At 41.8% G+C, this 27,580-nt stretch overlaps 3 protein-coding genes across 5 annotated transcripts; 2 read left to right on the top strand and 1 right to left on the bottom strand.

Moving 5' to 3' along the window:
- Positions 1–245: 245 nt before the first annotated feature.
- csrnp1b (cysteine-serine-rich nuclear protein 1b) lies at positions 246–12,712 on the top strand. Its single transcript, XM_085287074.1, has 5 exons — positions 246–532; positions 6,652–6,850; positions 8,608–8,867; positions 8,963–9,259; positions 9,364–12,712. Exons 2-5 carry the CDS (start codon positions 6,670–6,672, stop codon positions 10,354–10,356), a joined length of 1,731 nt encoding a protein of 576 aa, XP_085143200.1. The 5' UTR covers positions 246–532; positions 6,652–6,669; the 3' UTR covers positions 10,357–12,712.
- A 1,845-nt stretch (positions 12,713–14,557) lies between these two features.
- Positions 14,558–16,243, bottom strand: LOC146567313 (elastase-1-like). The gene is made up of 8 exons (XM_085285966.1): positions 16,188–16,243; positions 16,003–16,097; positions 15,755–15,861; positions 15,480–15,608; positions 15,221–15,357; positions 14,986–15,128; positions 14,726–14,875; positions 14,558–14,638 (listed from the first exon to the last, which is right to left on the bottom strand). Exons 1-8 carry the CDS (start codon positions 16,219–16,221, stop codon positions 14,621–14,623), a joined length of 813 nt encoding a protein of 270 aa, XP_085142092.1. The 5' UTR covers positions 16,222–16,243; the 3' UTR covers positions 14,558–14,620.
- Positions 16,244–17,368: 1,125 nt separating this feature from the next.
- LOC146567312 (Golgi reassembly-stacking protein 1-like) lies at positions 17,369–25,307 on the top strand. Of its 3 annotated transcripts, none has more exons than XM_085287072.1 (9): positions 17,369–17,902; positions 18,444–18,524; positions 19,091–19,294; positions 20,059–20,145; positions 20,258–20,388; positions 20,488–20,626; positions 20,986–21,097; positions 21,189–21,311; positions 22,679–25,307. In XM_085287072.1, exons 1-9 carry the CDS (start codon positions 17,837–17,839, stop codon positions 22,945–22,947), a joined length of 1,212 nt encoding a protein of 403 aa, XP_085143198.1. In that variant the 5' UTR covers positions 17,369–17,836; the 3' UTR covers positions 22,948–25,307. The 3 variants fall into 3 exon arrangements, with proteins under 3 accessions (XP_085143198.1, XP_085143197.1, XP_085143199.1); XM_085287071.1 differs by having other exon boundaries at positions 20,488–20,632; XM_085287073.1 differs by having other exon boundaries at positions 17,371–17,902; positions 20,488–20,602.
- Positions 25,308–27,580: the final 2,273 nt, after the last annotated feature.

Here is a 27,580-nt window from a genome sequence, read left to right as displayed (position 1 = left end):
CTGCCTTTAGAGTGTATAATAGTGAGTATGTATTTAAAAAGGGTGATAAAAAAGAAGAAGAAAAACGTATTTTAATGTGTTTATTTCATCAATCTATTACTACTACTCCCAGGCTATTATTATTATTATCATTATTATTATTATTATTATTAGTGACCAATTGAGTTTTCTCACGCAGGTAGTAAGGGCTCAAACCAAACACAGAAGGACGGGCAGGAAGCGGCGTGGGCAGCCTCCTTGTGTCACCGCCTGCGTCAGACTAGACGCCAGGAGGGAGTTTTCCACTGACGAAAAAGCCTGCGCTTCTCGGCAGTCTGCTACAGACAAGGGAAGCGCTTCAGCTGGTACGGACCCCGTGCGGCAGAGAGGCACAGACAATAGGAGAGAATAAAAAAAAAGGCTGTGTGTACGCGGGGGATAAGCGCTACGTTTATTCGTGCCATTTGGATTACTTCCACCGTTAACACCCGTCGGCTGTTTTACCCAGCGTGACTATTCGGTGACTGATGGTGATCGGATACTTGAACTGGTGGTGAGTACAAACAGAATCGGGAGTTTCGCTGCTGGGTTATTGAACACCGTAATTTACGCGTTCAACCTCAGCGGAGGGAAGCAGGGGGGAAGCCAGATAGTTTGACTGTTTATTCTCGTGTGTCAGGAGTCGTTTAAATGCCCTGTGCGGTTTGTGTCTATGCGTGTCATCTCTGGTAGGGTTTTATTCGCTTGATTTCTTTTTGAACACTTTGCCTGACGCTTTATTGGAAATGGACGCGGCTGTGGTGGCCCCCGCTAGTTAAAGTTGAGTTTTAATGAATTGTTTTCTGGTGGCAGCACACGGGTGCTGGTATTCACGGTAACTGGAAAGAATTAAAGTCATTTAACTGATTTTCTTTTTAAACGCGAGATTCCACGACCCGCTTCATTCACTTGGTGATTGATTGATTTATTTGTTTTTAGATCGATCGCTGATTAATCAGCGTTTTACAAACTTCACGGCTCACGCCGGGAAAGCCGTGCTTCCCACCGCTGTGGGTTTTCGGCTGCGGATTCATTTAGGTGATCTGAACTGTTGATGAGGTCGGCTTTGTGTATTCAGCCCGTGCGGAGTTGTTCTTGTTCACCTCGGCGGCGCTGGTGCGCCTCTTGTAACTAGAGCGACTCCTGAAGGCACTACATCTGAGCACACAGCTGACAGGGCTGCTGTCATTAGAATTAGCATTAATCATGAGGCATGATCGGGTCAGCTGGGGGAGAGAGCCGGCTGGACTCGTACGACGTGCCTATTCGACCCGATATAATTATAGGTTTTTAATTTTGGGGGGGATTTTAGCGATTTGCCACATGCAGGTAACAGTTCAGTCTTTGAGCCAGGTGTGGACAAGGAATGCGGAGCTCCTTCATTGTTTGATCAGTTTTCCATCACGGCATGTGGACCTTTCTCTTCTTTCTTTTAAAATGCGTAAATGACTGAAGTTTCTAATTCATTTAAGTACTATAAAGAGAAAATGATGTCAATGTGGTTTATTTTTATTGTTATTCTCATCCAAAGGTCTTGATTTATTAATGTTATTATTTTTTCCAGGTATAACACTGCCCTCTGGGGCTTTTATTTATTTATTTAATCTCTGGACAGTGTCTGTTTTCGATAAAGCGCCTGAGTCGATTTAATCGTCTCTAGCGCGACCTCACCCGGATCATTTTTGGAATCATGTTTTTTGGAATTAGGCTACAGAGAGCTGAATGATCCTTTGTTTACTGAGAAGGAATACAGCACTCGGTGCTGTGCATTTAATGTCCAAGGAGGTTTCAGATGTGTTAAATAAGTCATTGTCTCTGCTTATTTAACATCATTTTCCATTTATAGCACACATTTTGCACCCACGTCCCTCTTTAAAATAACAATTGACCTGTTTGCTGCCTCCTTATTAAAACTGCCAATGCACTCCCAAATCCTCTCAAATGATTTGAAGGAATTCGCAGCACAGCGAATAACATCCCCACATCCTAACTGCCTCATCTCCATCGTGTGATCCTGCATTCAGTTTGCCTTGTGGTGCCTGCAGCTGTCAGACACAGCACAGATAATCTGGATGGCCACTTCCTGTGCACTGCAGTGCATGTTTCACAACCTCAGGAAGCTCATGCACACTTTTAGTATCTGTCTCCCCAGCTGGGAGAGGCAGCAGCCGCATGCTGGGTTCAGACAAGGTTCTCTGTGCCTGCTTCATTTTGGTCACGCAGGATGGCCCCACGCTTTTGTGCCTGGAGACGAGGGTGGAGTGGTGTGTGTGTGTGTGTGTGTGTGTGGAGGGGGTAACACGGAGCCTGCTGACAGCCTCCAACACAGCAGCCGAGAGCTCCCATCTGCTTTGTCCTCTCTCAGCATTCCATACAGCAAGTGTCCCAGACTGGAGCATGACCCCTGAACCCGAAGCCACTCCCCCTCCCTCCACCCAAACACACACCCAAAAGCTGTGTGTTTTCTGCTTGTGGACTGCTATTCTAAAGAGGTTTTCTCAAAGTTTGCTGCTGTGCACTTGGCACAGTTTCTGTTATTTGCAAGCGTGTTACAGAAAAATCAAAGCTGCATGTCATTTTGTCTGCACAGTGAATGCCATTCGAGGTAAAGAGTGGAAAAAACAGTTTTAGCCTTCCCTTTAAAGCAGGAGTAAAGCAACCCAAACAGTGGGTAAATAGTCCTCTGCAAGCATCACCTGGACATTTAGGTTTGCTCTGCATAACAGATTAATGGCAGCCTGGGGCGTGTGAAGTCCACGTGCAAGCTAATACCCTGTCAGGTGTGGCTAGGAAAGGTGGCTGGCTCAAGTGTCTAGTGGGAGTAGGACTTTCCAGTGGTTAGCAGTAGAAAACACATCTGGGTTAGATAGAGCCTGTGTTCTTCTTCCACTATTACTGCGGGAGCAGTGCTGCCAGAATGGAATTCCTGTGGCTTGGAAACATGACATTATTTATTTGTTTTGTACAGTCCTCCCTCCTTCTTCCCACTACCTCTCCTTTTTGGAATCGCGCTGTGCACGGGTCAAGGCAGAGGAACAGAATGTTTCTGTGGCACAGTCACAGCAAGCTTTGCGGCTTCGGTGAGAACAACAGGCTTATAGAGGAGAAAGCGGGAGCGCTCCCTGCATTGTTCCAGCAGGTGGAGCGCTTCTGACTAACAGCTGACTTCATAAGAAATGAGCCAGTGTTTCCCCCAGCTGTGCAGGAGCTGGAATCCAGCCCATCCGTCACCTTGACGGCTTTGATCAATTATCTCCCGTCCTCTCGGTGTCAGAACTGGAAGTGAGAGGTGCAGTACCTTGAAAGCCTGCAGGGGCTGTCCTGCCCAGCCACGGTTCTACACACACGGGAAGGCTCCCAAGCTTATCATTATCACATTTTATGAGCACTCAGTCAGTCATTCAGACACTGCACAAGGCTGTCAGTGTGCCATGTAAATGCTCCCGGCTGGCTAAGATTAGTGCAACTTGTCGCTCCCACCCACACGGTTATCAGCTGCAAAAGGGCTGGACAGGCGGTGCGAGGGGGCAAAGTCAACTGTGACTTGTCCTGATGGCTGAGGGGCAGACGGGAGCAGTTCAAACAGGGTGAAAGTTGATATCTGTGCAAAACCAAAGATGTGTATAAGAAAGCTTTTATGATTTGGTTCTTTTTTTGTGATTCTGATTAAACTAAAGCTTTCCGATAAGTTAGTTTGATAAGATTTACCGTGGCATTTTGCCTTTTAAAAGTAATTCAAACTCTTTTACATCCTTCTCAAATAATTGAATACTCTTTTATAAAAGGGTTTGAGGGGCTGTCTGCAGATTTAAAATCAAAATGAATTGAAATTCTAAAGTCGTACAAACAGCCCCGTAGCTGGATGTATCAAGATAATCTTATTCAACTGACATAGTTAAGCATCTGACTTGAGCTGTGTAGTGCTTCTGGTGACAAATCTCCTCGCCAGAGATTTATCTTTCCAAGTCTGTGACAACTGGCTGGGGAGCACCTCGGTGGATGCGTCCTTTATCTGCCTGCCTGTGTGCGGTTGATGGAATGACAGTGATGCATAATTTAGCGCACGCTGAAAACATGCTGCGCTCCTTCTCTGGCTCGGCTGTCCGATCACATCCATTCTCCATTTAGAGCAGACATCCACAGGAACCGCTTTCTTGACGAGCCAGCGCCGAATTCCTCTCTTTTTATCTTTGTCCCACCCTTTTGCAAATGAGTCACTACGCAATGTCTTTTCTTTTTTTTTTTTTCCTTTCTTCTTTTCTTTTTTTTTCTTTTTTCACCCCGGGTCCCTTGTTCCATCCGCTGTCTGTGCTCTCTTGGCCTTGTTCAGTGGGTGCAGCGGCTGAGCAGGCTGAGAAGCTCCAGATTGACTACAAGCCGTCCCCTTGCCAGGATTAACCTCTCGCCATTGTTTCTGCCCGTTGAACAGGATTAACAAATCAATGTGTCAGGTAGACTGCAGTCAAGAGACAATGACCCAGTTCTGACACCACTGCCCCCCCACCACCACCTCTCTCTCTTTCTCTCTCTCTCTCCCTCTCCCGCACCCCCCCCCCCCCCCCCCCCCTTCTGCCTCACTGCAGCTTTTAATTAAAAAGACTTTGCTTAGCTGGCGCTATGCACTCCCTGGAGGATGCTTCACAGCTTTGTTTTTTTTTGTGGGGTTTTTTTTTTCTGGGAACTGGAGCTGGGAATGGTGGCAGAATTGTAAGGTGAACCCTCGCGTGCTCTGCGTGCACAGAGACGTGAGCTTTGTGGTGTTTTTCAGAACACACATGTTGTCTGATAAGGGAACACACAAAGCAACAGATGCGGCACCCAGGTGTTTCTAAATGGTTTCAAGACAAATCCCATCATCATGTCATAATATTAGTTATACGTGTACAAGGCATTTTGAGATTATTTTTTTTGCACGAGTAAGCTGAAGGATAGGATGGGGGGGATTCAGTGCCCCCCTCCTTTTTTTTTTTTCCCTCCACTCTTATTGTCTGTGTAATGTGAAGGCTACAGTGTGGAAGGGAGCTTTTTTGTTTGTTGCAGCGACAGTGTGAGTTGGCTTGACCTATTGCAAGGTGATTCATTCATCAAGCGTGCACTGGGGACAACAATATCTGACCGCAGCAATAACAATAACCCCCTCCCTATACATCTGCAAAGATGCACCCACTGCCTATACGAAGGTGTCAGCCTCTTGCCCTTGACTTTGCCTTTGTCCTTGTCATAAGGATTTTTTTTTTCATAACTGCTCTCTGTTGCATGCAGAAAATGGCTCTTTTCCTTGTACACCAGCTTCCAGATCTTCTTCTTTTTCTTCTGTTCTTTGAGTAATGACATCCCGATGAGACAAGCAAGACATGCAGATCGCAGATGGATTCAAAGTTCCTATAAAGTCACTGGAGCATTTCTGACAAATTGGCTGTGTGCTAAAGAGCAATGGTCACATTTTAAGCTGTTGGAAGGATGTTTGGGTGTTTTACGTGTGTGCAGTACTGTGTTTAGTAAGAGTATGTTTTAAAAAATGACGAAAATCAAAGTGATTCAGCTGCAATGTTGAAAGATTTGTAAGCAGTTTGACGGTGAAACGAGGTAAAGCCTCCTTTTCCCATTCCACATCATCATCTGAGGGAGTGTCTGTGCTGGAGCACGGCACGGTTGTGTCCTACCTCTCCCTTCACTTCCTTCCTCCCTCCCTCCACCCTCTCCCTCCCTCCCTGGTTAAGATAGCAGGGGCTCGTCCTCGCAGTGATGATAAACTGTGCCGTCTAGCAGCAAGCATCGCCTGCTAATCTTCCCAACTTCTCAAAAGTTGGGAAGATTAGATTGTTTGGTGTTTGCTAAGGTCACGAGACACATTTGTATCCCTTAACCATAAAACACAAAAGCAGCAACCTTGCTTTTCATCAAATCTGCTCATTTGTCATGTCAGCGGTTGCTCTTTTTGAAATTTTGCCTGGAAAAAGACGGGGATTTAGTCGAGCTTTGAAAGTGTTGCTGCCCGACAAAAATAAACATTAAACACATCGACAAATCTTATACTTGGAAAGGTGATATTAGGCAATATTTTTAAAGATTAGAGGGCAGACAGCACTCCCTCCCACTGAAAGCATTATTTTTTTACTTTTCTATCTTTTACTCAGCTCTGGATATGTGGACAACAAAACATTCTGCCTATGCGTAGCTGCGCATGTATTCAATGACTTCTATGTGGACACGTTACTTATGACCAGTGGCAAATTGCCCTTGCTTTCCTTCGGACTGCATATTTGATTGCAAGGGCTGCTTAAAGTGACTGATTAGAAAATAAAATGTCAGGTCACCTCTGTTTGGTCGTCTCTCTTAATTTATGCGTTTGCTGAGCCGATGAGATTTAGAAGAGGGTGAAGGGTTCGCTAATTGTTGACTTAGGCAAATGGAACTGATTGATTGCTTCCTGTGCCATTGTTCTCAACTGAGAGTAGCAGGAGACTGGTATGCATACATGACTCACTTGTACCATTGATTTTGTTTAAATAAAAGCCTGACAATGTACAGTTGATAATTTATTGGGTTAATAAAATAAAGATCCGGTGATGATTTGTTGAAATAACTGTTAGTAATTTGCTAATTCGTCTCCTTCTCTCCTCCTTGCTGCAGATCTTTTGCGCTAACGCCATGAGTGGGCTTCTCAAGAGGAAGTTTGAGGAGGTGGATGAGGACCCATGCTACTCCTCACCGTCGCCCTCTTCCCTTTCCTCTGCCTGCTCAGGCTGGGACTCGGAGGCGGAGAGCTGCTTCTCGGACACCCTGGATTCCACCCCCAGCAACCCCAGCTCCCCGGCAACAAATTTCAACAGTGAGTATCTCTCTCCAGCGATAATAAATCACAGAAAGAGCTGATGGCACATGTTTTTATAATGCATTCTCTTGCCTTTAACATCCGCTGAGACTCTGATAACAAACTTAGATAAATGGGGGAGAGGTTAAGGAATTTAGGCAGCTGGAAGGCCATGAAACACTTCACAGAAATGATTTCAGACTTCTGCAATGAATACCTCTTTTGATTTCATGCCCTAAAGCTGCAAAATGGCTAATCACATTATGCACTGGCTGCTCACCTTGGCTGTGTCGCCACCTTCTTCTCAAAGCCCCGCATGCAGGCACAGCCTCACCTTTTCTTGCATGATGTGGGTCGCGCGGCCTTGGGCCGTTTTGTGTCTCGACCTGGGTGCGTCTGCTGAGCTTTAGGGGACGGACCGGCTTGGAAAGGGATTGCAGTGTACGGGAGAAGGGCAAACAGTTGTGAGGTTTCCAGGATGGTGGGGCAGGCAGCCAGGAAGAGAAGCATGGCAGGTTGCCAAGGCTGGGAACACACAGAGCCTTGTCTGAAGCCCGGGCGTGCACCCAGCACAGGTGCTGAAAGTGAGTGGGTGAAGGGATACAAAAAAAAAAAAAGGGGGGGGGGGTAGGACAATCAAGAAAAAAAGGCGTGCAGACACATCTGAAGGAGCAGATTGGCTGGATCATTATAATCCAGTGTTTACACAGAAATTGTGAAGTGACTGCTAGACACAGCAGAGAAGATGATGGATGTGAAGCTGTACCTTGGTAGTTTATTTTTATGTGTATTACCCCAAGCAGCAGATCAGACCACATAGTAGAACTATTGTGTGCCGCTTACCTCTATTAAGGTAAAAGGTTACTTTTCCAAGCTTCAGGTATCACACCAGCTTTCTGTGTCTTTTAAGGCCAGTTCAGGGCGAACTAGAAGTCTACAAGGATCTCCCCACCAAATAATAATTGTAATGTCCGACACATGTGGCTTGTAGATTCGAAAAGTTCTGGTGACTCAGGCAGAAGGGAAAAAGTTGCTTGTCTCTAAAAGAGTCTCTAAAGTTTTGTTGAATATTCCTGGGTGGAGGAAGTGGAATATATAATAAAACTTGAATAATTGGGCTTTTTTCCCACATATGGTTCTACTTTGGCTCCCATATGGTTTTATTGTATTTGTCTGGGTATAGAAAGATCGTGAGCACTTTTTAACAGCGAGAGAACCTTTGACCCGTTTCAGTTACTGGGCCATTTGTGGGGATTGTCAGCTAGCAGCGAGACCCGGGTGGGCAGGTTTTATTCTTGCCCTTAGGGCTACACTTCCACCCTTCACCCCCATCTGGAAGCCTCAAGCATTTACTCCCCACTTTTGTGATCCTGGCGGCTCTGTTTCCTCCACTTTCCTGGCCAACAAAGGGAAATTCCTGGGTTGGGTGTTTTGTTTTGTTTTTTTGTTTTTTTTGTCGCACAGTAGGGCAAGTTACAAAGCTAAATGGATTCTTGGGTTAGTGTAGGTTTCACTTTACAGGATGTAAGCGTGTTAGAGTCCTGTTAGCAGTGTCTTTTAATTGGGTACATGATAAGGCGGGAGCAATGAATCAGAGGGGTGTCCTTTTACAGTCTGTTCAGCAGCATTTATACACCTCTCAAGTACAAGTGCTGGGGAATTATGCCATCTAGTGGCACGAAAGTAAGAATCCCCCCTCTTTAGAGCATCCTCTCTTACTTGTGCATCATGTATTCTAATCCTGCCTCCTTTTTTTTTTTTTTCTCCATCCATAGCAACGTCCATCCTTAAGAAATCCAAACGAGCGCGGCGGGGCAATGTGACGTTTGACCAGGTGACGGTGTTCTTCTTCCCTCGGTGCCAGGGCTTCACCAGTGTTCCCAGCCGAGGAGGATGCACTCTGGGCATGATGCAACGCCACAGTGCACTCCGCACATATTCGCTCGCAGAGTTTGCCGTGGAGCAGCGGCTCCTGCGTCGGGAAAAACTCCTCAACAGACTCAGGGAAGAGAAACTGGAAGCTCTCAAACTGAAGGTGTGCACCATAAAAGAAATGCAGTGGTTAAGGGATCTATGAAACTGTGCCTGTTCAACATGACAAATAAACTTTGTTCCTTTTGTTGTGTTCAGCTGACAAAAAATGGAACCCAGGAGAGCGAGGAGGCCGAAAAACTTACAGTGGATGACATCCCAGAGCAGGATATTGACATCAGTGGAGCCAACGTCGACGAGGGCTCTTTTCTCCAGCCTTACACGTCCAAGCGCCGCTATGCGCTGCTCAAAGCGGCTGGTGTGAAGAAGATCGACAAGGAGGAAAAGAGGCAGCTGCACGAGCTGAGGCTCTCCAGGGAGAACTGTGGTTGCGACTGTCAGGGGTTCTGCGAACCTGAGACTTGCAGCTGCAGCCTGGCTGGCATCAAATGTCAGGTAAGAGCCCCAACAATTTCATGCTATCAAGAGCACCCGGGCAAGACACAGCAACTTAGGAGTTTCTGTTGCATGATTTAAGAACTTTTCTTTACTTCTTGCAGATGGACCACTCCTCTTTTCCATGCGGATGTACCAAGGATGGATGCGGAAACATGGAGGGCCGCATTGAGTTCAACTCCACCAGGGTACAGACGCATTATATCCACACTATAATGAAGCTGGAGCTGGAGAAGAGGCTGGAGGAGCAGTCCAGCACAGAAGAGGATGAGGAGAACACAACCGGTGCCACCCCCTTACCAGCAGTGCCCTCCTTCCCCTTCAGCTCAGAGATGACAGCAGCTGGGGAGAACAGCTGCAGCAGCGATATGACAGACTTGTCGGACTCTCAGAGTGAGGACTCGGAGGCAGGCGAAGGTCCGTGTGAGCCCAGCGCCCAGCTGGATGTTGATGAGAAAGGCCTGAGCCGCATACTGTGTTTCAGTGACACAGAAAACTGTTCGAGAAGTAGCAAGGACAGCGGCGATAAGAGCGACAAAGACACTTGTTGCCCAGAGCAGCAGCAAGAGCAACAGCAGCCATCTACGGAGGCGTTTAGTAGCTTTAGTATGGTGGACTTTGCAGATGAGAATGACAATATAGACGCTGCACTGCTGGACTCTTCGGACGATCAAACAGACAATCGAGCAACAGCCATTTCAGAACTTTTGGATGAGAATGCCAACCAGGGAAACGCTCTCTTCCATAGCTGTAGTGTTCCACACACGCCCTCTCCCACAGTCGATCGCTCAGCTAGCTACGACATGGAGCTGAGCCTCTCGTCTGAGTCAGACCTGGAGTTTTTCGATGGCTTCCCCTGTTTGGGGCCCACCTCCCTCTACAACTCCCTCAAGGAGTACGAGCACATGGACAACTTTTTTCAGTTTCAGTTGCCTAGTTATCCCAGTTTCCCTGCAGCCAGTGACCCAGGGACCTGCCTCCTGGAGTCGCTGATTGGCCTTTCAGAGTCCGTCCCAGAACCCCCCGCCACTTTTACAGACAATCAGCTGTTGGAGGAAGCCATGAAATTGTCTGTGATGGAGTCTGTGAAAGTTTGACCCACGCAAGGTGAAAAATTTGTGGACAGTGCAAGAAAAACGCAGGTTTGAAAATGCACATAAGATGTCAAAGTGTTGGAGGAAGCTGTGATTGCGTTTGATTTTTTTTTTTTTTTTCCCTCTCGCCTAATAAACGTTCAAAATTCCAGACTTGCCTTCAAAATTGTAAGCAAAGCAGTTTGGAATGATTGCTGTGTGAGACGGCAGCTAGTGTTGAAAGAGATACTAAACGTATATCAATTTGATCAGGCATATTAAAAATAATAATAAAAAAGATGTGGTGGCTCTCAATTCCTAAGAAAGCTTGTTTAACCAAACCAAGATCACCAACCATACGCTAAATGGGAATGAACCCTCTGGGGCCAGGTTGGGAATCTCAACACAGCTGAATGTGCACCTCAGGGATTTTTTTCTAGCTTTTGGAGGCAATGTACCTTTGCTGTGATGGCCTTCATATGAAAACCAGAGTCAAATGGTAACCTGTTCGCGCCCTAGATTTTAGGCTAACACCCGGACGACTTGAGTAGAAGGGGTCCTCCTCGTGTTAAATCCTAAAGCTAGTGGACTCTTTCTCCTCAAGATCTCTCCCAAGGGTCTTTTATGGTACAAATAAAATCCCTCTAAAATCTCCTTGATCAGCACTTTATCTGTGAAAAAAAAATAGTTATGTATGAATAGGCATTGTTTTGGTCGAACGGGATCGATTCAACAGTTAAACGCTAACATGACGGAGTTTCATATTTATGAGCAGGGTAACTAGATATAATGCTCATGCCATTTAAAAGCTGTAGCTGTATTGTCTTTTTACTTTTGTTTTAAATTATTTCCTTTTATGAATTCCTTTTATTTATTTCTGATGAAGCCTACTTTCACTCAAGCAGCACTGTGGTTTGATATTTCACCTGAAAGTGCAATCTTCCTTCCTGTTTTTTTTTTTTTTTTGTTTTTTTTTTGTTTTGTTTTCCTTGTCCATATCACATTTAGGCATTGTTATGGGAAATGGGATCACAAGTCCATCAGCAAGTATTTAATATCTATTCTCTTTTACAGTTTAACTATTTTCTTTTTTTTTTTTCTTTTTTTTGGATAACTTATTATGTCATTATTTCACTAGTTATTTAATTTAAGACGCCTGGCAATAAAATGGGGTGTTGTAAAGTTTACTGGATGTGCCTGCTTATCGGGGGGAGCCATGCATGCTAATAGAGTGTGCACAGCGCTTCCATTTAAGCTTAACTGAAAACTGTGGAATCTCCCTAATCACTGAAACTAAATTATGGTTCTGTTGTATTGCTGCCTATAATGTAAACATAGAAAATTACACTAATATTTTCTAACTAATTTATGTAGAATGACAAAAGAATTCTAATCACTGACAAATTGAATATTTTATTAAGCAAAAGCGAGTAATTTTCAATCTGGGTCGACCTTTGTAATATATGAATTATAGAGAAATGTATACTTATGAAGGTTATTGCTCTCCAGCATTCTGAAGTATTTTTCATAGGCAGCCTTATGGTTCGATATCTTAGAGACATGCCACTAAAACTAAGTAAATTGCGAAGATCAATTTGATTGTACTCTGAATTTCTTTGGAAGTCTGTGACTTGGCTTACGATATGTTATGACTTACACATGTAAAGGGTTTTTGTGCATAAAAACTGCATATATTATACAATTTTTATCGCACGCGCAAACCCTGAAAATTGAAGAGTTGCCTCATTAATTATTGAACGAGACCTTTCAAAGGTGATTGTGCTGTCACCTGTGTGAAGAGCCGAGGGACACTAGAGAGTCAATGTACATATCTCACCCTTTCTACAGCTGTTTCAACAGCCTTTCTGGACCCTTTAGAAATTATGCATGCAGGTCCTGTTTGTTAAAACTTGTTCTGATTAATTGTATACTTTGAAAAAGTGCCGAGTGCACATTTTGGAACTGTATTATTCGCTTTTTTTGCCTTTTTTGATTACTTTGAAGTCCATCCAATATATGTTCTTATGCCATGAAGAGGGCACTCATTTTTTTTTTTTGCAAGCAGGCATTTGATTCTCTTGTATAAAACATCAAATCTCATGAAGAAATGGCAACAGTGAGTGTTCAATGTAATGTATTACAGTACAATTTATATTGTTTTCAAAGAAATTGTCTTACTTTTTTTGCCTTTTGTGTTGTACATATTTCTGCTTGAATGGTCCTGCAGAGCAAACAAAGCTGCTTTAATTTTTTTATTTTTTTTTTTTTTACATACTCACACATTAACCTGCTGTTCAGAAACAGTGTCTTTCATCTACGCCATTTTGACAGCCTGTCCCTCCAAATAATAATAATAATAATAAAAAAAATGTTTTCTAAATCTTTGACTGTTTTTTGTCTTTGTAAAATGCTGAAAAGTAAACTTTTTGCATTGTTGGGGGAAAAAGCATGGACAAAAACTCCTAGGGGTATTATTTCTAGCTTTCTTTGGTGGGAGGGGGTATACTTGATATATTAATAATATATTTTAGCGAATAAGCCAAAAATATGTGTTATAATTGGTTTAACCCTTTCTAGACCAGCAAATAATTGCAAGAAGTGTAGCGGTTTGCACATCTGTTTGCCAAGCAAAGGGTTTCTGGTTCAATTCCAGCCAGAGACACAAACCCTTCCTGGGGTCAGGGTTTGCATTAAACATGTGAAGCTAAAAGTAGCAAAAGTAAAATAAGCACACTAATGTACTTTCAAATTATGTGTAGCTCAGGTAATCTACAGTACACTGCTACTTTACACCAGTGGTGGTGAAACCTCTAGCAAAGGAAAAAAACTAATTGTGCTCTCCATACTGCAGTTTTTACCACTCATTACAATAAAAACACAGGATCCAAGTTAATCTAGTTGTTCATTAGAAAAGAACAACGATTACATTACAATTGACAATTTGTTACTAGATCTGTCAAACAGGACGTATTTGGTGTTTTACACAAATGTGTAAACCCTGGGACGACCGTAACGTTTAGTAAAATGCTTCTGTGCGAAAGTTCAGGGGACAGACGCCATCTTTACTTTTAAGATTAGACTTAAAGCTAAATCTGAAAGGACTGTGATCCTGAAGTATCCCTTGGTTATGCTGAAGCAAGCTCAAACTGCTGGGGGACTTCCCACAGGTGCTTATATGCCACGGCTGCATGCCTTTACATTGTGTCATCTCTCTCCCATAGTTTGTGTTTTTTCCTGTCTTCCTCTTTCCCAATACAGCTGCTCTTCCCTGAGCCTGGTTGTGCTGGAGATTTTTGTCCTCTTAAAAGGGAGTTTTTCCTTCCTGGCGTCATGTAGTGCTTGTTCATAGAGAATCATATGACAATTGGGGTTTTCGGGTCTTTACGTTAGAGTAAAAAGAACCTTGAGGCCTTGTTATGTTGCCAAATGAATAAACTTGAACTGAATGAAAAATTCAGAGGGATCTAATTGCTTACTAAACTTTTTTTTTTATATTAGTTTAGCTTCTATTTGGGAAACCATTAAGACCATTTTCTTCTACTGTATTAAAGAAAATTGACATTTCTCCTTAAATCTATTGAAACAACATTCCTGTTAGGTTCTAATGTAAACCACTGGAATGTATCTGTGGTTTTTGGTCTCCATGGTGTGGAGAAAAACACTTTATATGATGTCATGCAGAAGTCTCCTGACTACTACCACAAACATATGGCCAGAAATTCCAGACAAGAAGGAAATGTTGAGCCTATGACTACATATAGCATTTGGCCACAATTAAAAAGAGAGGGAAAAAAAGGTTTTCTGCTTGTTGGGACAGGGTGTTCAGGTACACCATGCAAGAATATTCCAGTTGTCCTTGTAATTCACTGCTACTTAAGCCTGTTTTTTTTAAAAAGAGGTTCTCAGTTTGAAACATCCTTAGAAATTTTCCATCAACTAAAACTGTGGTTCGGGAGGTCAGGAGGTCACAACCGTAGCCGCTGTGTTGGTATTCAAACAAAAACTGTGGCACATGTATGGACTGGTCGCAAAAGGAGTACACCAACAGCAAATGCATTCAGTAGAAAATGTGTTTCTGAAATTGTGGGAAAGTACCGGAATGCCATTAAAAGGATCTGATTCTGAGAGAAAAGCAGGACGTTGTTTGGTCAGAACATGAGGTGGTTTTGCCACCCTTTGGCAAATTCAAGAACTACAGGCAAATATCTGCTGCGCAGAACATGAATGAGATGCACATCAATTTTATTTTGCAGGTTGCATTTGAGAATTGTAAGGAATGCGGTGCCATTTAAGCAAGACCCATAACCTGAAAAAATAAATAGATAAAATAATGAGTCACGCTTTATAAGATTATAGTCGCCAAACAAAAGCACAGAGGCATCAAGAGACTCACTGAAAACATCCAGTCTTCAAAGGAAGAGACTCTGGTGAAGACCGTGGGTTTGAACACTTGGTTGCACATACCAGATGGGCCGTAACTGACAACACCGTGGACTCTCCAGGCTCCATCAGTAAAGCAGTTCAGAGGACCTCCAGAGTCGCCCTGGGACAGATAACAATAAGAACATAGCGTGCAATGACTGTGAGAATGTCTTAACACAGTATTGTTGTTAACAATATGATAGTTGCAGCATGAGGCGAAACCTCCTCTACCTGGCAGCCTGCTATGATCCCATCCCCTCCGGCACACACCATGGTTTCTAGAGCAATGCTGCCCCACCACTCGGGCTGGGAGCAGACCGAGTGCTCCACCACATTGATGGGAGCCACCTGTAGGATGGCAGGGCTACCTCCATCTGATTCAGTGGAGAAAGAATGCAGGAACCTTTTTATTACATCCACATATAGGGTGTGTATATGTGTACATTTAGCACCCAGGTGTACTCACAGTCTACTAATCCCCAGCCGGTGATGTAACAGGTGAAGCCATGAGGCAGTGTCTGGTCCGGGTAGGGGAGATTAGCTATAGCCACGTAACCACTGTCATAGATGGGACCAGCGAGTCTCAAGAGAGCAATGTCATTTCTAAGAAAAAATAACCAAAGATAGAGTTGTATAATTTTAATAGTTGCTTGTTTGCTGAGATTAACATTTCATATTTAAATGAGGCTTAATTGAGAGAGGTGATCTGACATGCTGCCACTTACCCATAACGAAGATCACCATTCCAGCCAGGGTGGACTGTAATTTTTTCCACATGGATGAACTGCTCACTGCCTTCTAACTTATACAGGTCATACTCACCCACCACTACACGGTACTGACTAGCATCTGGGCTGAGAAGGACATGGAAAAAACATAAGTACAGTGCTTACTTACACTCTTTTGTTCAGCCCAGGAGACACCAAGATCGACTTTAAAATATTACAAAATGCACAAAGGAAATGGTGTCATTAAGAATAATCATGGTCAGAGCCCAAACCTGAGGATGCAGTGAGCTGCAGTCATGATGTGGAAGCTATCAACAACAGATCCTCCGCACATGTGGTAGAATGAGCCATCATAGAATTGATCATACTGCACAGAAACCTGTGAAATATTAAAGATATATGAAAATATGGTGGAGATGGAGTTTTTTTTCTAAATCTAGTATTTTAAAACTACAGTACAAAACCTATTTGCATCAAAAGATAGAAAAATAAAAATATCATTAGTGTTCAGAGGATTTACCTGCCATTTCCATGTGTTTGGTTGAGCATTACTGCCGCCTATCACCCTCTCATTGTCAACTTTGTAGTTGAGAGGTTCTTTGGCACAAATCAGCCCTTCAGCACACACATGGACAGATGTGGTAATATAGTTTTAACGTTCAGAAAATATAGGCACAGAAAATTATTTAAGTCAGGTGGGCTTACCAATACAGGACAGAAGAAGCACAAGCCGCATCATGTTGGAGCACTGATGACAAGCTGCAGTTTGCTTTTATACCCATTTGAGATTGGGAAACCGGGCAGATGTTAAGTTACCAGCCAGTATCAATAGTCCATGTGGATCAATTCACATTAAATGTACTGCTATGAAAAGCTGAAAGTTTGAGAAGTGTGAGACTTTGTGTGGCAATCCACCACTGTGTGAAACTCTTACAAATACAGACTTATGTACATTTGCATTTCATTCAACTCAGAAAACTTTAAGGACAAGAGAACTTTATTAATTAATTAATTAATTAATTAATTTATTTTATCATGGTGGGAAAAGAACAGGTGCTGTCTAGTGATGGCAGAGTCGACCAAACCATCTGTGAAAGGTGTGCATTCAAGACAAATATTACAGCAGATAAAAGTCTGAAATGATCGACGGCCAAGGTAAAGAAGAAAATGTTCCGCTGCCTTCTGTCTGTACACTGTACACTCAACACAAAACAGACAAAAGCAGAATATTCAATGAAAAGTTAAATCATAATTCAATAAAAATACACACGTGTATTCATTATAATAAAAAATGTACAGTATAACTACCGTATACAAAAGTGTATACATGAGTTCTTTTTCTTCTGCTTATCTAATTCTCGGTCATAGGGGAATTAGAGCCTATCCCACTTGTTATGGAGCAAAAGGCACAGTACACCCTAAATGGATCAGTCTATCACAGAGATACAGACGTCCATTAACAGTCACATTCACATCTATGGATCTAACACATTCACACATGTATTTGGACTATGAAGCCAGAGTGCCCACAAGCATGCAACCTCACATGACCTTCTTGCTGTGAGATAACAATGTTGACCATCACGATGTTTTTATTTAAAGATAGAATAAATATATAAATGGCTTCTCCATCTTCAAAGGAAAGATGCCATACAAAGTTAATTGCATCGTTCATGAGGTTCACTGTAAAAATGTTTTTTTCTTTGTTTTAGACTTAAATAAAATACTCTCTCTCTCTCTCTCTCTCTCTCTCTCTCACACACACACACACACACACACACACACACACACGTGTGTGTGTGTGTGTGTGTGTGTGTATTGAAGCTCCCAGGACCCGAACTTGAAGGACAGACGAGGGGCGAGAGGAATATGAATAAGAATAGTATTTCGTTTTCATAAATGTTGTCATCTTTAATTACTTTTCCCACAGACATGCGCAGTAAGGCAACAAACTGTCAAATCTATGTAATATTTATTTATTTATATATTCGGTAATTTATTGTTTTGTTTTTTTATTGCCTAAAATATCTAAATACTTAACAGGAAGTGGCATTTTTTTTATGAATGAGCATGGCGTTATGTTTTGCTAAGCAACCGCGTAGAACACCCTGTAAAGGACGGCTAATCGAACTCAGCTTGTTTGCTGCTGATATGAAAATCGGGAAGAAGAAACTCGATTTTTCTGTCATCATTATTTATAAGCTTTGTCTGGCTCTCCAGCGCCTGCTGTCAACCTATCTCAGCTGCTGGCTAGCTAGCTTGTATGCGGAGTGTATGTACCAGTAATGACTCCTGAAATAAGTCTGCTTTAGTGACATTTAGTCAGAACTAGTAAAACGTAACTGCTGAAGGCAATGGGGCTACCGCAGAGCTCGTTACTGTCGGACGGAGGAGCTAATTGTGGATATCATGTCCACGGGGTACGTTAGAAAGTAGTGCAAGGTTACACGTTACGCGGTTTGTTAGTCCCTATAGCTCACTTTTCATACATTTTTTGCTTAGTGACTTGTTAACTGTGCTTTGAACCATAATTGCTGCTTTATCTATCTACGCAGAGCCTGACTGTAATTGACAGGTTATCGTGTAACTGTAGTTACTCGTGAGCTCAGCTTGAATGGTGTCCGCCCATGATGATGTTGAAGATGAGGTGGCATTTGGCACACTTCCAACCCGCGTGCCTTTGTTGGGAAATGGAATAGTTTAACAGTCACTATAGAAACTTTCTTTAGTTATGGCACGTTTCAAAGTTGCATATAACATATTAACCGCGCGAGAAAGCGGGTACCTCGTCTCATTGAGAAGTCCCAAATTTTGGACACTGCAATATCTTAGGTTGACACACGGGGGGCGATAATATCACTGTGCTGTTTGTCAGTCAAACCAAATGTCAAGTTTTCTGTTCTGTGTTTTAAATTATTATTAATATTTTTAATTATTTAAGTAATTTTATTTTATTCTCAGGTTCAAGAGGACTCTCCTGCTCTGAAGGCTGGTCTGGAGCCTTTCTTTGACTTCATTCTCTCTATAGGAAACGCCCGACTTGTGAGTAGACTCCTGTGTCACTACACTCCTGGTTAAAATGAGTAACTAGGTGTCAAATATTGACTTCTTCTATCTTTATGACATTTCAGGTATGAATTGTAATTGAAAATGACGAGTTGAGGACAAAATGAAAATGCCAAAAAAGCCCTGCAACGTAGCTGTGAATGTGGCATATATTCAATTGTATTTGAAAGTATGCTAAAAACTAAAACATTTTTAAATTCTAAACTTATTTTAAAAGGCGTTATGAAGCTGAATAACATATTTATAGATCTCAATCAACTTAATAGGACAAAAGCAAGTTGTAGTCTGTTTTGAAACCATCTTCAAGACCCATTTTTCTGTATATAAAGCAAAGTACTCGGCAGGTAGGACACAGCAGGCAAACACCGATTTCCATAATTTTGAGGTACTGCCTTTATGAGATAATCCAGTGTTTTTCAGTGCTTTATTAATAACCTCATTTGGAAGAGTGGCAGTAATTACATTTCATGTTCTTTTTCATGAAAGAAAACGCATCTGCACAGTTGCAGCTGGAGTAGCCCTTTTTCCTTTTGTTTCTCCAGAATAAGGAAAACGACCTGCTGAAGGATCTTCTGAAGGCAAATGTGGAAAAAGCAGTCAAACTTGAAGTGTATAACTCCAAAACCCAGCGTGTGAGGGAGCTGGAGGTGACACCCAGTAACATGTGGGGCGGTCAGGGTTTGCTGGGGGCTAGTGTCCGCTTCTGCAGCTTTGAAGGAGCCAATGAGAATGTGTGGCATGTCTTGGTAAGTTAAATCTACCTGTCTTCGCTCAGGTTTCACCCTTTGCTGGTTACTGTAGGTTAAAGGCCTTTGCACACCGAATGTATGCGGAAAAATGGCTAAAATTCTGATTTTAGCCATTTTTTCTAAAAAAAAAAAGCCTGTTTTGGATCCAAACCTGCCGTATAACAGATAAACACAACAAAAGTCTTGCTTTGTGTGAAAAAATGAAGTTGAAAGAAATGATGAGATGATTCTGATGTTTCTAAACAAGAAAAAGAAGAAAGTGAGAATCCGGGTTCATCCAATTCTCAGGCGAGGACAGCAGCAGGGAAAATTTCTTGGTTTGATCCAGGAGTTGAAGCTGTATCTGGACTGCTTTCTCTTTTTGGCAAAATTGCAACCACATCTGAGGACGTACAGAAATAATTTTAGAGAGCTGATTTAGCCGGAGCAGTGTCTGGCTGTCTGTCTGAGGTAAAATAGTATTATTTTTACTATTTCCATATCATTGCACATTCAGTACTGGTGCATACGCTGAGCAATGAGCACACTTGTTGCCAAATGTAGTGGTCTGATTGGTCAGATCTGTTTATTCCTATGTGGAAAAATATGAAAAATCGAGCTTGATCCGAACTATAAAAAAAATAAATCCTGCAAATTTGAATTGAACAGTTGCCTTAAGAATAAGTGAGTCTGAAAAATCATTGCATTCTGTGTTCAAAGGCCTTAAAATTGCAAATGTTAATAATTTTGGTAGATTTTAGAATTTTTAAAAAAACTTTTAGGAAGTGGAACCAAATTCTCCCGCCGCTCTCGCAGGCCTGGATGCATACAATGACTTCATAGTTGGAGCTGACCAAGTGTTACAAGATGTAAGATTTCTTGTCTTTTGACTTTTATTCCAAATAAGAAATAATTGTTTTAACTAGCAGACATTATTAAAAGAAATAACAAAAACCTTATTTTTGTGTGAAACGTCTGCAGTCCGAGGATTTCTTTTCTTTGATTGAAGCCAACGAGGGGAAACCTTTGAAGCTTTTGGTGTACAACACTAAGACGGATCAGTGCCGAGAGGTAGTGGTGACTCCTAACGGAGCGTGGGGAGGCGAGGGAAGGTTGGCATTGATTTTTTTTTTTTAATCTTTATTTAAATCAAAGCATGTAGATAAATATTGCCATGTCAACACCCGTGGGTTTTTTTCCCTATTTTTTAGCTTAGGCTGTGGGATCGGCTATGGATACTTGCACAGAATTCCAACTCGTCCAGTTCAGCCTAACGCCCAGAATAAAAATGTTCTTCAACCAGTGCTCACTGGCAGCAGTGAAGAGGTAGTTGCAACCGAGCACACTGAGGTGAAGGTTGTTGTATCTTATTCTTGCTTATTTATTAAGCTGTGCAGGATGTAATGGCATCTATTGGTAGCAAGGGATCATGTTGAGAAGTACAAAAAGAATAATCTTTTTTATGGCTTAAAATGAGACCTACATATCTACTACAGGAGGGATCCACCTTCTACACTAGCTCAGTTTTTTTTCAGTCGGGGGTGACGACCTAGTATTCACTTACATTTTTAGAAGCGGAAGATGAGGCCAGGTGTATTGACTTTGTTGTAATCTGCAACCTCACCACTAGATGCCACTGTATCCCACAAACTGCTCCTTTAACTGTAACTTGCTAGAGGTATTTGTGACCTCCAGTTTTCTCTCCTTAGGTGCCTTCTACCGATGAATGTAGCCCATCTACCGAAGCAGCACTGAATCAAAGTGAGAAAAGCATGCAAGATCAGTCTTTAATCTCACCCACTCAGCAGCCACCAGACCGAGGTAACAGGATCACTTCAGGACATTTTCATCCATTTGACACATTATGCATTTTCACACGGAATAATGGGCATTTGCTTTGTACTTATTTCAGATGCTTTCACCATACTCGATGCACCGACTTCAGATTTATCAGCCACTGTTTCCACTAACGAGGAAGGCAGCAGCTCCATGTTTGCTAATTATGGAGATGACTCAGGTGATCAGAGTAGCTTGGGTAAGTACTTCATACGTGATTAAATTGTGTGGCTAAATAGAGCAATTACGTGTTTATGATGGCATCCCGATTGAGAAGAAAAATAAGCACGATTAAAACCAGCTATTGTTGATACGCCTCTCAGTTAAGGAGTCATTTAATGCAGTGGTTTTGTATTAGTCTCTTTTACTGCAGAATAAAACTACTCCAGCCAAATGTGTTAAGTGTTTTTTCACAGATATACGTTTTACAGCAGGTAAAGTGGTCTATACTGAACACTTCATTAGGTAATGGATTGGACCCCATTTTACCTTGAGAACATTTTTAATTCTTCATGGCAGAGATTCAACAAGGAGATGGAAACATTTGTCAGAGGTTTTGGTCCATATTGAGATGACAGCGTCACACAGTTGTTGCAGAGTTGTGAAGTCCATTCGACTAAGATCTGGTGACTGGGGAGGCCATTTCAGTAAAATAAACTTATTGTCATGTTCAAGAAGGGAGTTTAAGATGACTGGAATGGCGCGTTATTGTCTCAGAAGCAGCCATCAGAAGGCGGGGTACTGTACTGATACTAACGAGCCCAAAGCGTGCCAAGAAATTTCCCCCACCGTCACAACACCACCACCACCAGCAGCATGAACAAGGCAAAATGGATCCAAGCTTTCATGTTGTTTGCCCCAGATTCTGACCCAACCAGCCGAATGTCACAGCAGAAGTGGAAACTCATCAGACCAGACAATATTTTTCAAAACCTCTATTGTACAGTTTTGATGAGCCTGTGTGAATTGTAGGTTCAGTTTCCCATTCTTAGCTGACAAGAGTGGCCTTCGAAGTTTGACACGTTGTACGTTCACAGATGCTCTTCTGCCTACGATGGTTGTAAAAAGTTGTTATTTGAGTTGCTGTTGCCTTCCTGTCACCATGAAGCACTTTAAATATTCTCATCTGGCATCAACAAGGCATTTTCAGCCAGAGAAGTGATGCTCACTGGGTATTTTCCCTTTTACAGAGAGTCATTTAAATCACCTTTCTTCTTCATTCTGATGCAGAGCTTGAACTTGAGCATATTGACCATGTCTATGGGTCTACATGCACTGATTTCCATGTGCCATGTGATATCAGTTATCAAGAACTCAGTTAGCATTTTAAACAGTAGGTGCAGGTCAGTCCTTTCCATCAGTGGTCACGGTCTGAAATGCAGCAGTCTGAGCTTTGGTTATGTAATCTATTGAAGTACAAAAGTCATAAAAGGATGCTCAGGAGATTTGATCTTAATTATTGTTAAATATCTCCTTACAGACCAAGGAAGTTGAGCAATTTCCCATGGTTTCACCATCCATAACCTTAACAATATTGTATTATTCTTTCTTTTTTTTTATTATTAGATTATTCATCTTTTGACCAAAGACCTTCATTTCCAGAGAAGCAAGGAGAACCAGACATCCAGGAACCTGAGCAGAAGCTCGGTATAGACCTGACTGCCAGCACTTCTCCTATCAGAGAGACTGCTGAAGACATGGCTGGCCTCAAAATTACCACCGAAAACCCGAGTATCACAACAATCCCCAAGGTACCAGATGCTAACTCTGAGCCCTTAAGCTCAGTTGAGGTTGTGAGCGAAGAGATGTTTGAGCCTGCTGGGCCAGGCAGTTAGCTGACTTTCATAAAGAATATTCAAGAGCACACCATGTTACAGAAAAGCTGCCGTTAATGATTGTAAGCTGTTATCACTGGGGCTGTTTTTTTTGTTTGTTTTTGTAAAAGAATTGCATTTGCATACCAGTGCCACTGCTGCATGCTAAATTGCACATTTATGTTGACTTGAAATTCTAGGAATGCATACAGTTAATACACATGAATGTATTCTGTAGTTTAGGCGTACTGTATGTTTCAACATCAAACAAGATGAAGCCTTAGTTAAGATGTCATGCTGCTTAAAACCATCCTGGTGTGCACATTAAAAGCCCAAGGTAAAAAAATAATAATTACCCTTACCTTGTTGCTCTTACAATAACCACTGTAACACAGTACACACACTGTAGATTAATGATGTTTGACTTAAGTGTCACACCTGGACTTCTTTTCCCTTTTTAAAAAAAGAGGTTTTAATTAAAGTTTGTTTTTACTTTCTCGTGGTTACTCATACAGAAGGATTTAATCGCAGGCGTTTCCTATTTAAGCCTTTTTGCCTTTAATCTTGGTCAAAATCTTCTGTCTAATGTGAATGAGTGGGCCGTGTGTGACGCAGCTCTCTGATTGTTTTCTGTTTCTTCTCTTTTAATCGATTTTAGTTAGATCATGTCTCTGATTTGTATGGAAGAATTGAAAATATACAGCTATTTATAAATATATGTTCAAGATGAACCTCCATGAGTCTGTTTTGGTTTCTGTTCTTTCTTTTTTTGGGCGGGGAGGTCCATGCTGTTGTTAAATCAAAATGTCATTAGACATATTTCCTGTGTCTAATATGAGTCATGTCCACCCAGCGGAGTTCATATTTTGAGGCAGCAGATGTCAGCAAACACCTCACGATACTTCTCCACTGAGCTGGCGCCAGTTTATCTCCCCTTGCAGCTCCTAAAATTCTGTCCAATCAGATTGCACATTTTCATATATTCAATGAGTCATAAGATGTTTCTGAACTTTTATTTTAATAAATCACATCTCATTCTTAAAATTATGCAGGAATTATTTATATTTGTTGTTTGATCCGGCTGCTTTCCTCTTCCTATTGACTTTGGATAATCCAGTCTTGCCATGAACAAATACTTGGTCAGTTTCAGGAACCTATTTAGCTGGAAAAGAAATAGTTTGAGGTTTCAGATATTAAACAATAGAAATTTACTGATGGGAACTTGAATGGTTATGTAGTCCATTATTTACATTTCTTTAAACTGATCCTATATCCAGCAATCCGTGTGTGATCATACGTGGGCTCCAGAAGCTATTGATCAGAAAACAAAGCACAATTTATTTTCATCACTTTTTATTGCTAGATCAGGACAACCAAATATTCTTTGGAAGTATGCCAAAAGAAAAAATGTAAATAAATAAGCATTAGGGGGAAGCTACAGTAGCAGACAGGGAATATGCCTCAATTATTTACCAGGGCACTCCAATCCTCCGCTGAAGAGGGGGATGGGCATGAAGGGAAAGAAAAGACTGTGCGTGGGGGGAAGAAAGACGAGAAGGAGATGGATTTGTCTTTTTTTTTTTTCTCCCCAGAATGAGAGCTGGAATGGCGTTCCTAAGGAAGCTTTCCTCTGGCACACCTGTGAATCTGTTGTATTTCTTATATAAATAGGAATTAACTTGGTGGCTTTGGGTCCACTCGCTGTTGGAGATTTAATAGCAGCAATGTGGACATCTCCCAGAAATGTCAGGCTTGTCAAATCAGCACGTTTTAAGTGCAGGGTTGGATGGTGTTTGCGGGTGTCCATTGTAAGTCTCACTCAGGAGGGGGAGATATGCTATTTCTTCTCTTCTATGTGAGGTTAGATGAAGCAGCCCAAGGCAAAAGCTAGCAGCTGCATGCCAGGAGGAGTGTAAGGAGGTGCCACCTCTGGAGGAACATGCCTTGCCTTCCTTTTTTCCTTTTTTTTTTTTTTTCTCCCTGAGACTGTTTCAAAGGACGCTGTGACGCAGCTGAACCCACACGTCAGCTTAACTTTATCTCAACCCCTAAGAGGCTCGGCTCACAGGCACCAGCATAGTGCCCGTTGCCTCAGCCTATCGTTGCAGCATGACAAATTGTGAAACAGAATAACTACAGGGAAGGATGGATGGAAGGAAAGGATGAAAAAGGTATAAATACAAGGGGGAAGAGAGTGAGCATACAATTGGTGCATGCACGTTAGTCACACGTCTCCACATAATGCTGTTCCTGTGGCTCGGTTAATGTGCGGCGCTGTCACATGAAGTAGGTCAGATTTGGATGTGTGGATGTTCAAGGGATATAAAATAAAGTGTTATAGTGACTTCTTAATGTAAAAAATAAAGATTAAATACTAAAAACTGCTGCTTTTCTGTTCACGTGTGGTCACAAATCCACACCACGAACACGTTCGTCAACTTCTATTTTCTGCTTTCAGCACCTTCCCACCCTAATCACAAATATTTTGTCGGGATGGAGACTATATTTGGAAGTGCTGCGAGGTGTATTTGCATACATGCATCACGCGGTGTTCTTCACAGTGTGTTCTCTCAGAGCCTTGGAATAATCCTGGAAAGTGCCTGTGTGTCAGACCACCAATGTACAGGCTGTAATTACATTCATTCATGCAAGGGGACTGTCACTCTGAGGGGTTTGAATTCATTAGGAAGTTGTTTCCACCTCTTGCCGTCATTATCAACTGGCTTTATGCTTCTAATTGAGCAGGAGATTAGAATTGCTTCCAGTAAACATTACCGTAGATTTGCTTGTAAATTGTTGTTCCACACATACTTTAGCCCTTTGGACTGAAAGCAATCTTCTATAAACAAGTGGGTTATATTTCTTTAGTCTGCACTGTGTATATACCAGTCTTTGATGTGTACTGTAGAAAACTGACTAAGAGGCAATACTTTTTGGGGAGAAGTGGAAAGTAGTTTGGTTAAATCAAGGTACAATAACTACATGCAGAAGAAAATCCAGTATACTGCCCCAGTTAGGTGTCATGTCACACCAAATCTCCTTTAATGCACTTTGGAATTGATTTTTCAAATCCCTGGAATTTTACTAGAAGGGTTAAACACCTTTCTTCTACACAATCCCCTCATTATATGCTGGTGATGGAAAATGACATCTATCACATTGGTCCAAACTCTCTTAAAGGTGTTTAATTGCGGGGCTACAAAAGCCGTACCATATTAGCCGCACCATTTGCATTCTGATCGAACCATTCAGTCAACCCATTGAAGAGACCACTCCCCTCAGGGCAGAAATGCTTCATCACTGGGTAAACATGATCAATTATAACAACTTCAAACTGATTCACAGTGGCTCTTTCCTTCAAGGAAACAAGACGTCCATATACACTAAACTGTACGTGAGCTTGAATTCTTCCCTTTAAAACTGCTGATCGTCCCACGATATGTTCCCATCCCTTTTCTCTCTGTTATTGTAGGGTGACTTCAGGTGACTGTTGCTATGATTTGGCTCTGTATAAACAAAAGGGAATTGGACTTAACTGAATCCTAAGGCATTATCTGCTGCCACTGGTATCTCAGAGATGCACATGAGGCGATGTAGAGGAGCCCTCGTTCTTATTGGAAAGGGAGAAAGACTGTTTGTTGGTGGTTGTTGGAGAAAGTCACAGGTTTTTCGGTCAGGTACCAGTGATATGTGCCCTGTTTGTTTTCACTTGTATTCCACTTTCACTCGCTAATTAGATGTAGGCACTATTTAGATAAGCCTGGGCACTGAAAACTACAAGATTGGTTTAGGAACACAATATTATCTGGCCTATAGAAAAATAACATTTACCCAGTTTTAAAAATTATTTATATCAATTTTTGTAAATACTTTTTAAAATGTATTTTTTTATTATATATTTTATTTTTGTATATTATTTTTAAATACTTTTTACAGTTTTATTTTTATTATTTATTTTATTGATTTATTTATTTTTAATGATGATGATTATTTTTGTTTTTTTTTTTAACCCAGGGGGTTTAAATGTGAGGGGGGTTTAGCTGGGAGTGAGAAACCTGTGAGAATTCGTCCTAACACCATTGCCACAGGAAACCACGTGTGGAATAATTTTGAGACACTGGTGGTTTTGACAATCGGCAGCATTTCACACCTTTTGAATGAGGCCAGGGTGATTACAAAGAGATGTGTGTGCAAATTTAAAAAAAGCTGCCATATTGCACCAAAAGTCAAAATATTTCACTTGTGATATTTTCCCAGTTTATGTGCACTAGATTTAGCTCAACATGAGTCTTTGCTGCTCTGAAACACAAGCAAAGGAAAGTAGGACAAAAGCAACTGACTTATTGTTGCATATTACAGCATATAATGCTAGTGAAAATGAAAGCAGTGAGTGTTAGAGAGAAAAATCATGTCAGCAATAAGAAACCCTAACATCCCTTATGTATGACTCATAACATCCCCTATGTTTTTGGTTTTAAGAACTTTTGTGGAATTTTACCACCAGCCCCGTACTTCTACCTTGTTTCTGAGAAATGACAGTTATTGGTCACATGAACACAGGAAGTTGTTAGTCAGAAAAAAATAAAATAGCTGTTTAAAGAATTGTCAGTTTCACTGTTTTTCTGCTGAATTCCACAGACATGCTCACAGCTCT

Source organism: Mchenga conophoros, linkage group LG9, assembly GCF_057382185.1.
Source record: "Mchenga conophoros isolate Kocher_MC1m ecotype Shallow Benthic linkage group LG9, M_conophoros_male_GT1.1, whole genome shotgun sequence".
NCBI lineage: Eukaryota > Metazoa > Chordata > Actinopteri > Cichliformes > Cichlidae > Mchenga > Mchenga conophoros.
This window is presented reverse-complemented; position numbering and strand designations above follow the sequence as displayed.

Coding starts and splice junctions, on each gene's coding strand:
- LOC146567313 (XM_085285966.1), bottom strand. CDS start 16,221: ATGATGCGGCTTGTGCTTCTTCTGTCCTGTATTG. Junction 15,862..16,002: donor CAAACACATGGAAATGGCAG/GTAAATCCTCTG, acceptor AATATTTCACAG/GTTTCTGTGCAGTATGATCA. Junction 15,129..15,220: donor CGGCTGGGGATTAGTAGACT/GTGAGTACACCT, acceptor CCACTGAATCAG/ATGGAGGTAGCCCTGCCATC.
- csrnp1b (XM_085287074.1), top strand. CDS start 6,670: ATGAGTGGGCTTCTCAAGAGGAAGTTTGAGGAGGTGGATGAGGACCCA. Junction 6,851..8,607: donor CCCGGCAACAAATTTCAACA/GTGAGTATCTCT, acceptor CTCCATCCATAG/CAACGTCCATCCTTAAGAAA. Junction 8,868..8,962: donor TGGAAGCTCTCAAACTGAAG/GTGTGCACCATA, acceptor TGTTGTGTTCAG/CTGACAAAAAATGGAACCCA.
- LOC146567312 (XM_085287071.1), top strand. CDS start 17,837: ATGGGGCTACCGCAGAGCTCGTTACTGTCGGACGGAGGAGCTAATTGT. Junction 21,098..21,188: donor TCAGCAGCCACCAGACCGAG/GTAACAGGATCA, acceptor TACTTATTTCAG/ATGCTTTCACCATACTCGAT. Junction 21,312..22,678: donor AGGTGATCAGAGTAGCTTGG/GTAAGTACTTCA, acceptor TTTTATTATTAG/ATTATTCATCTTTTGACCAA.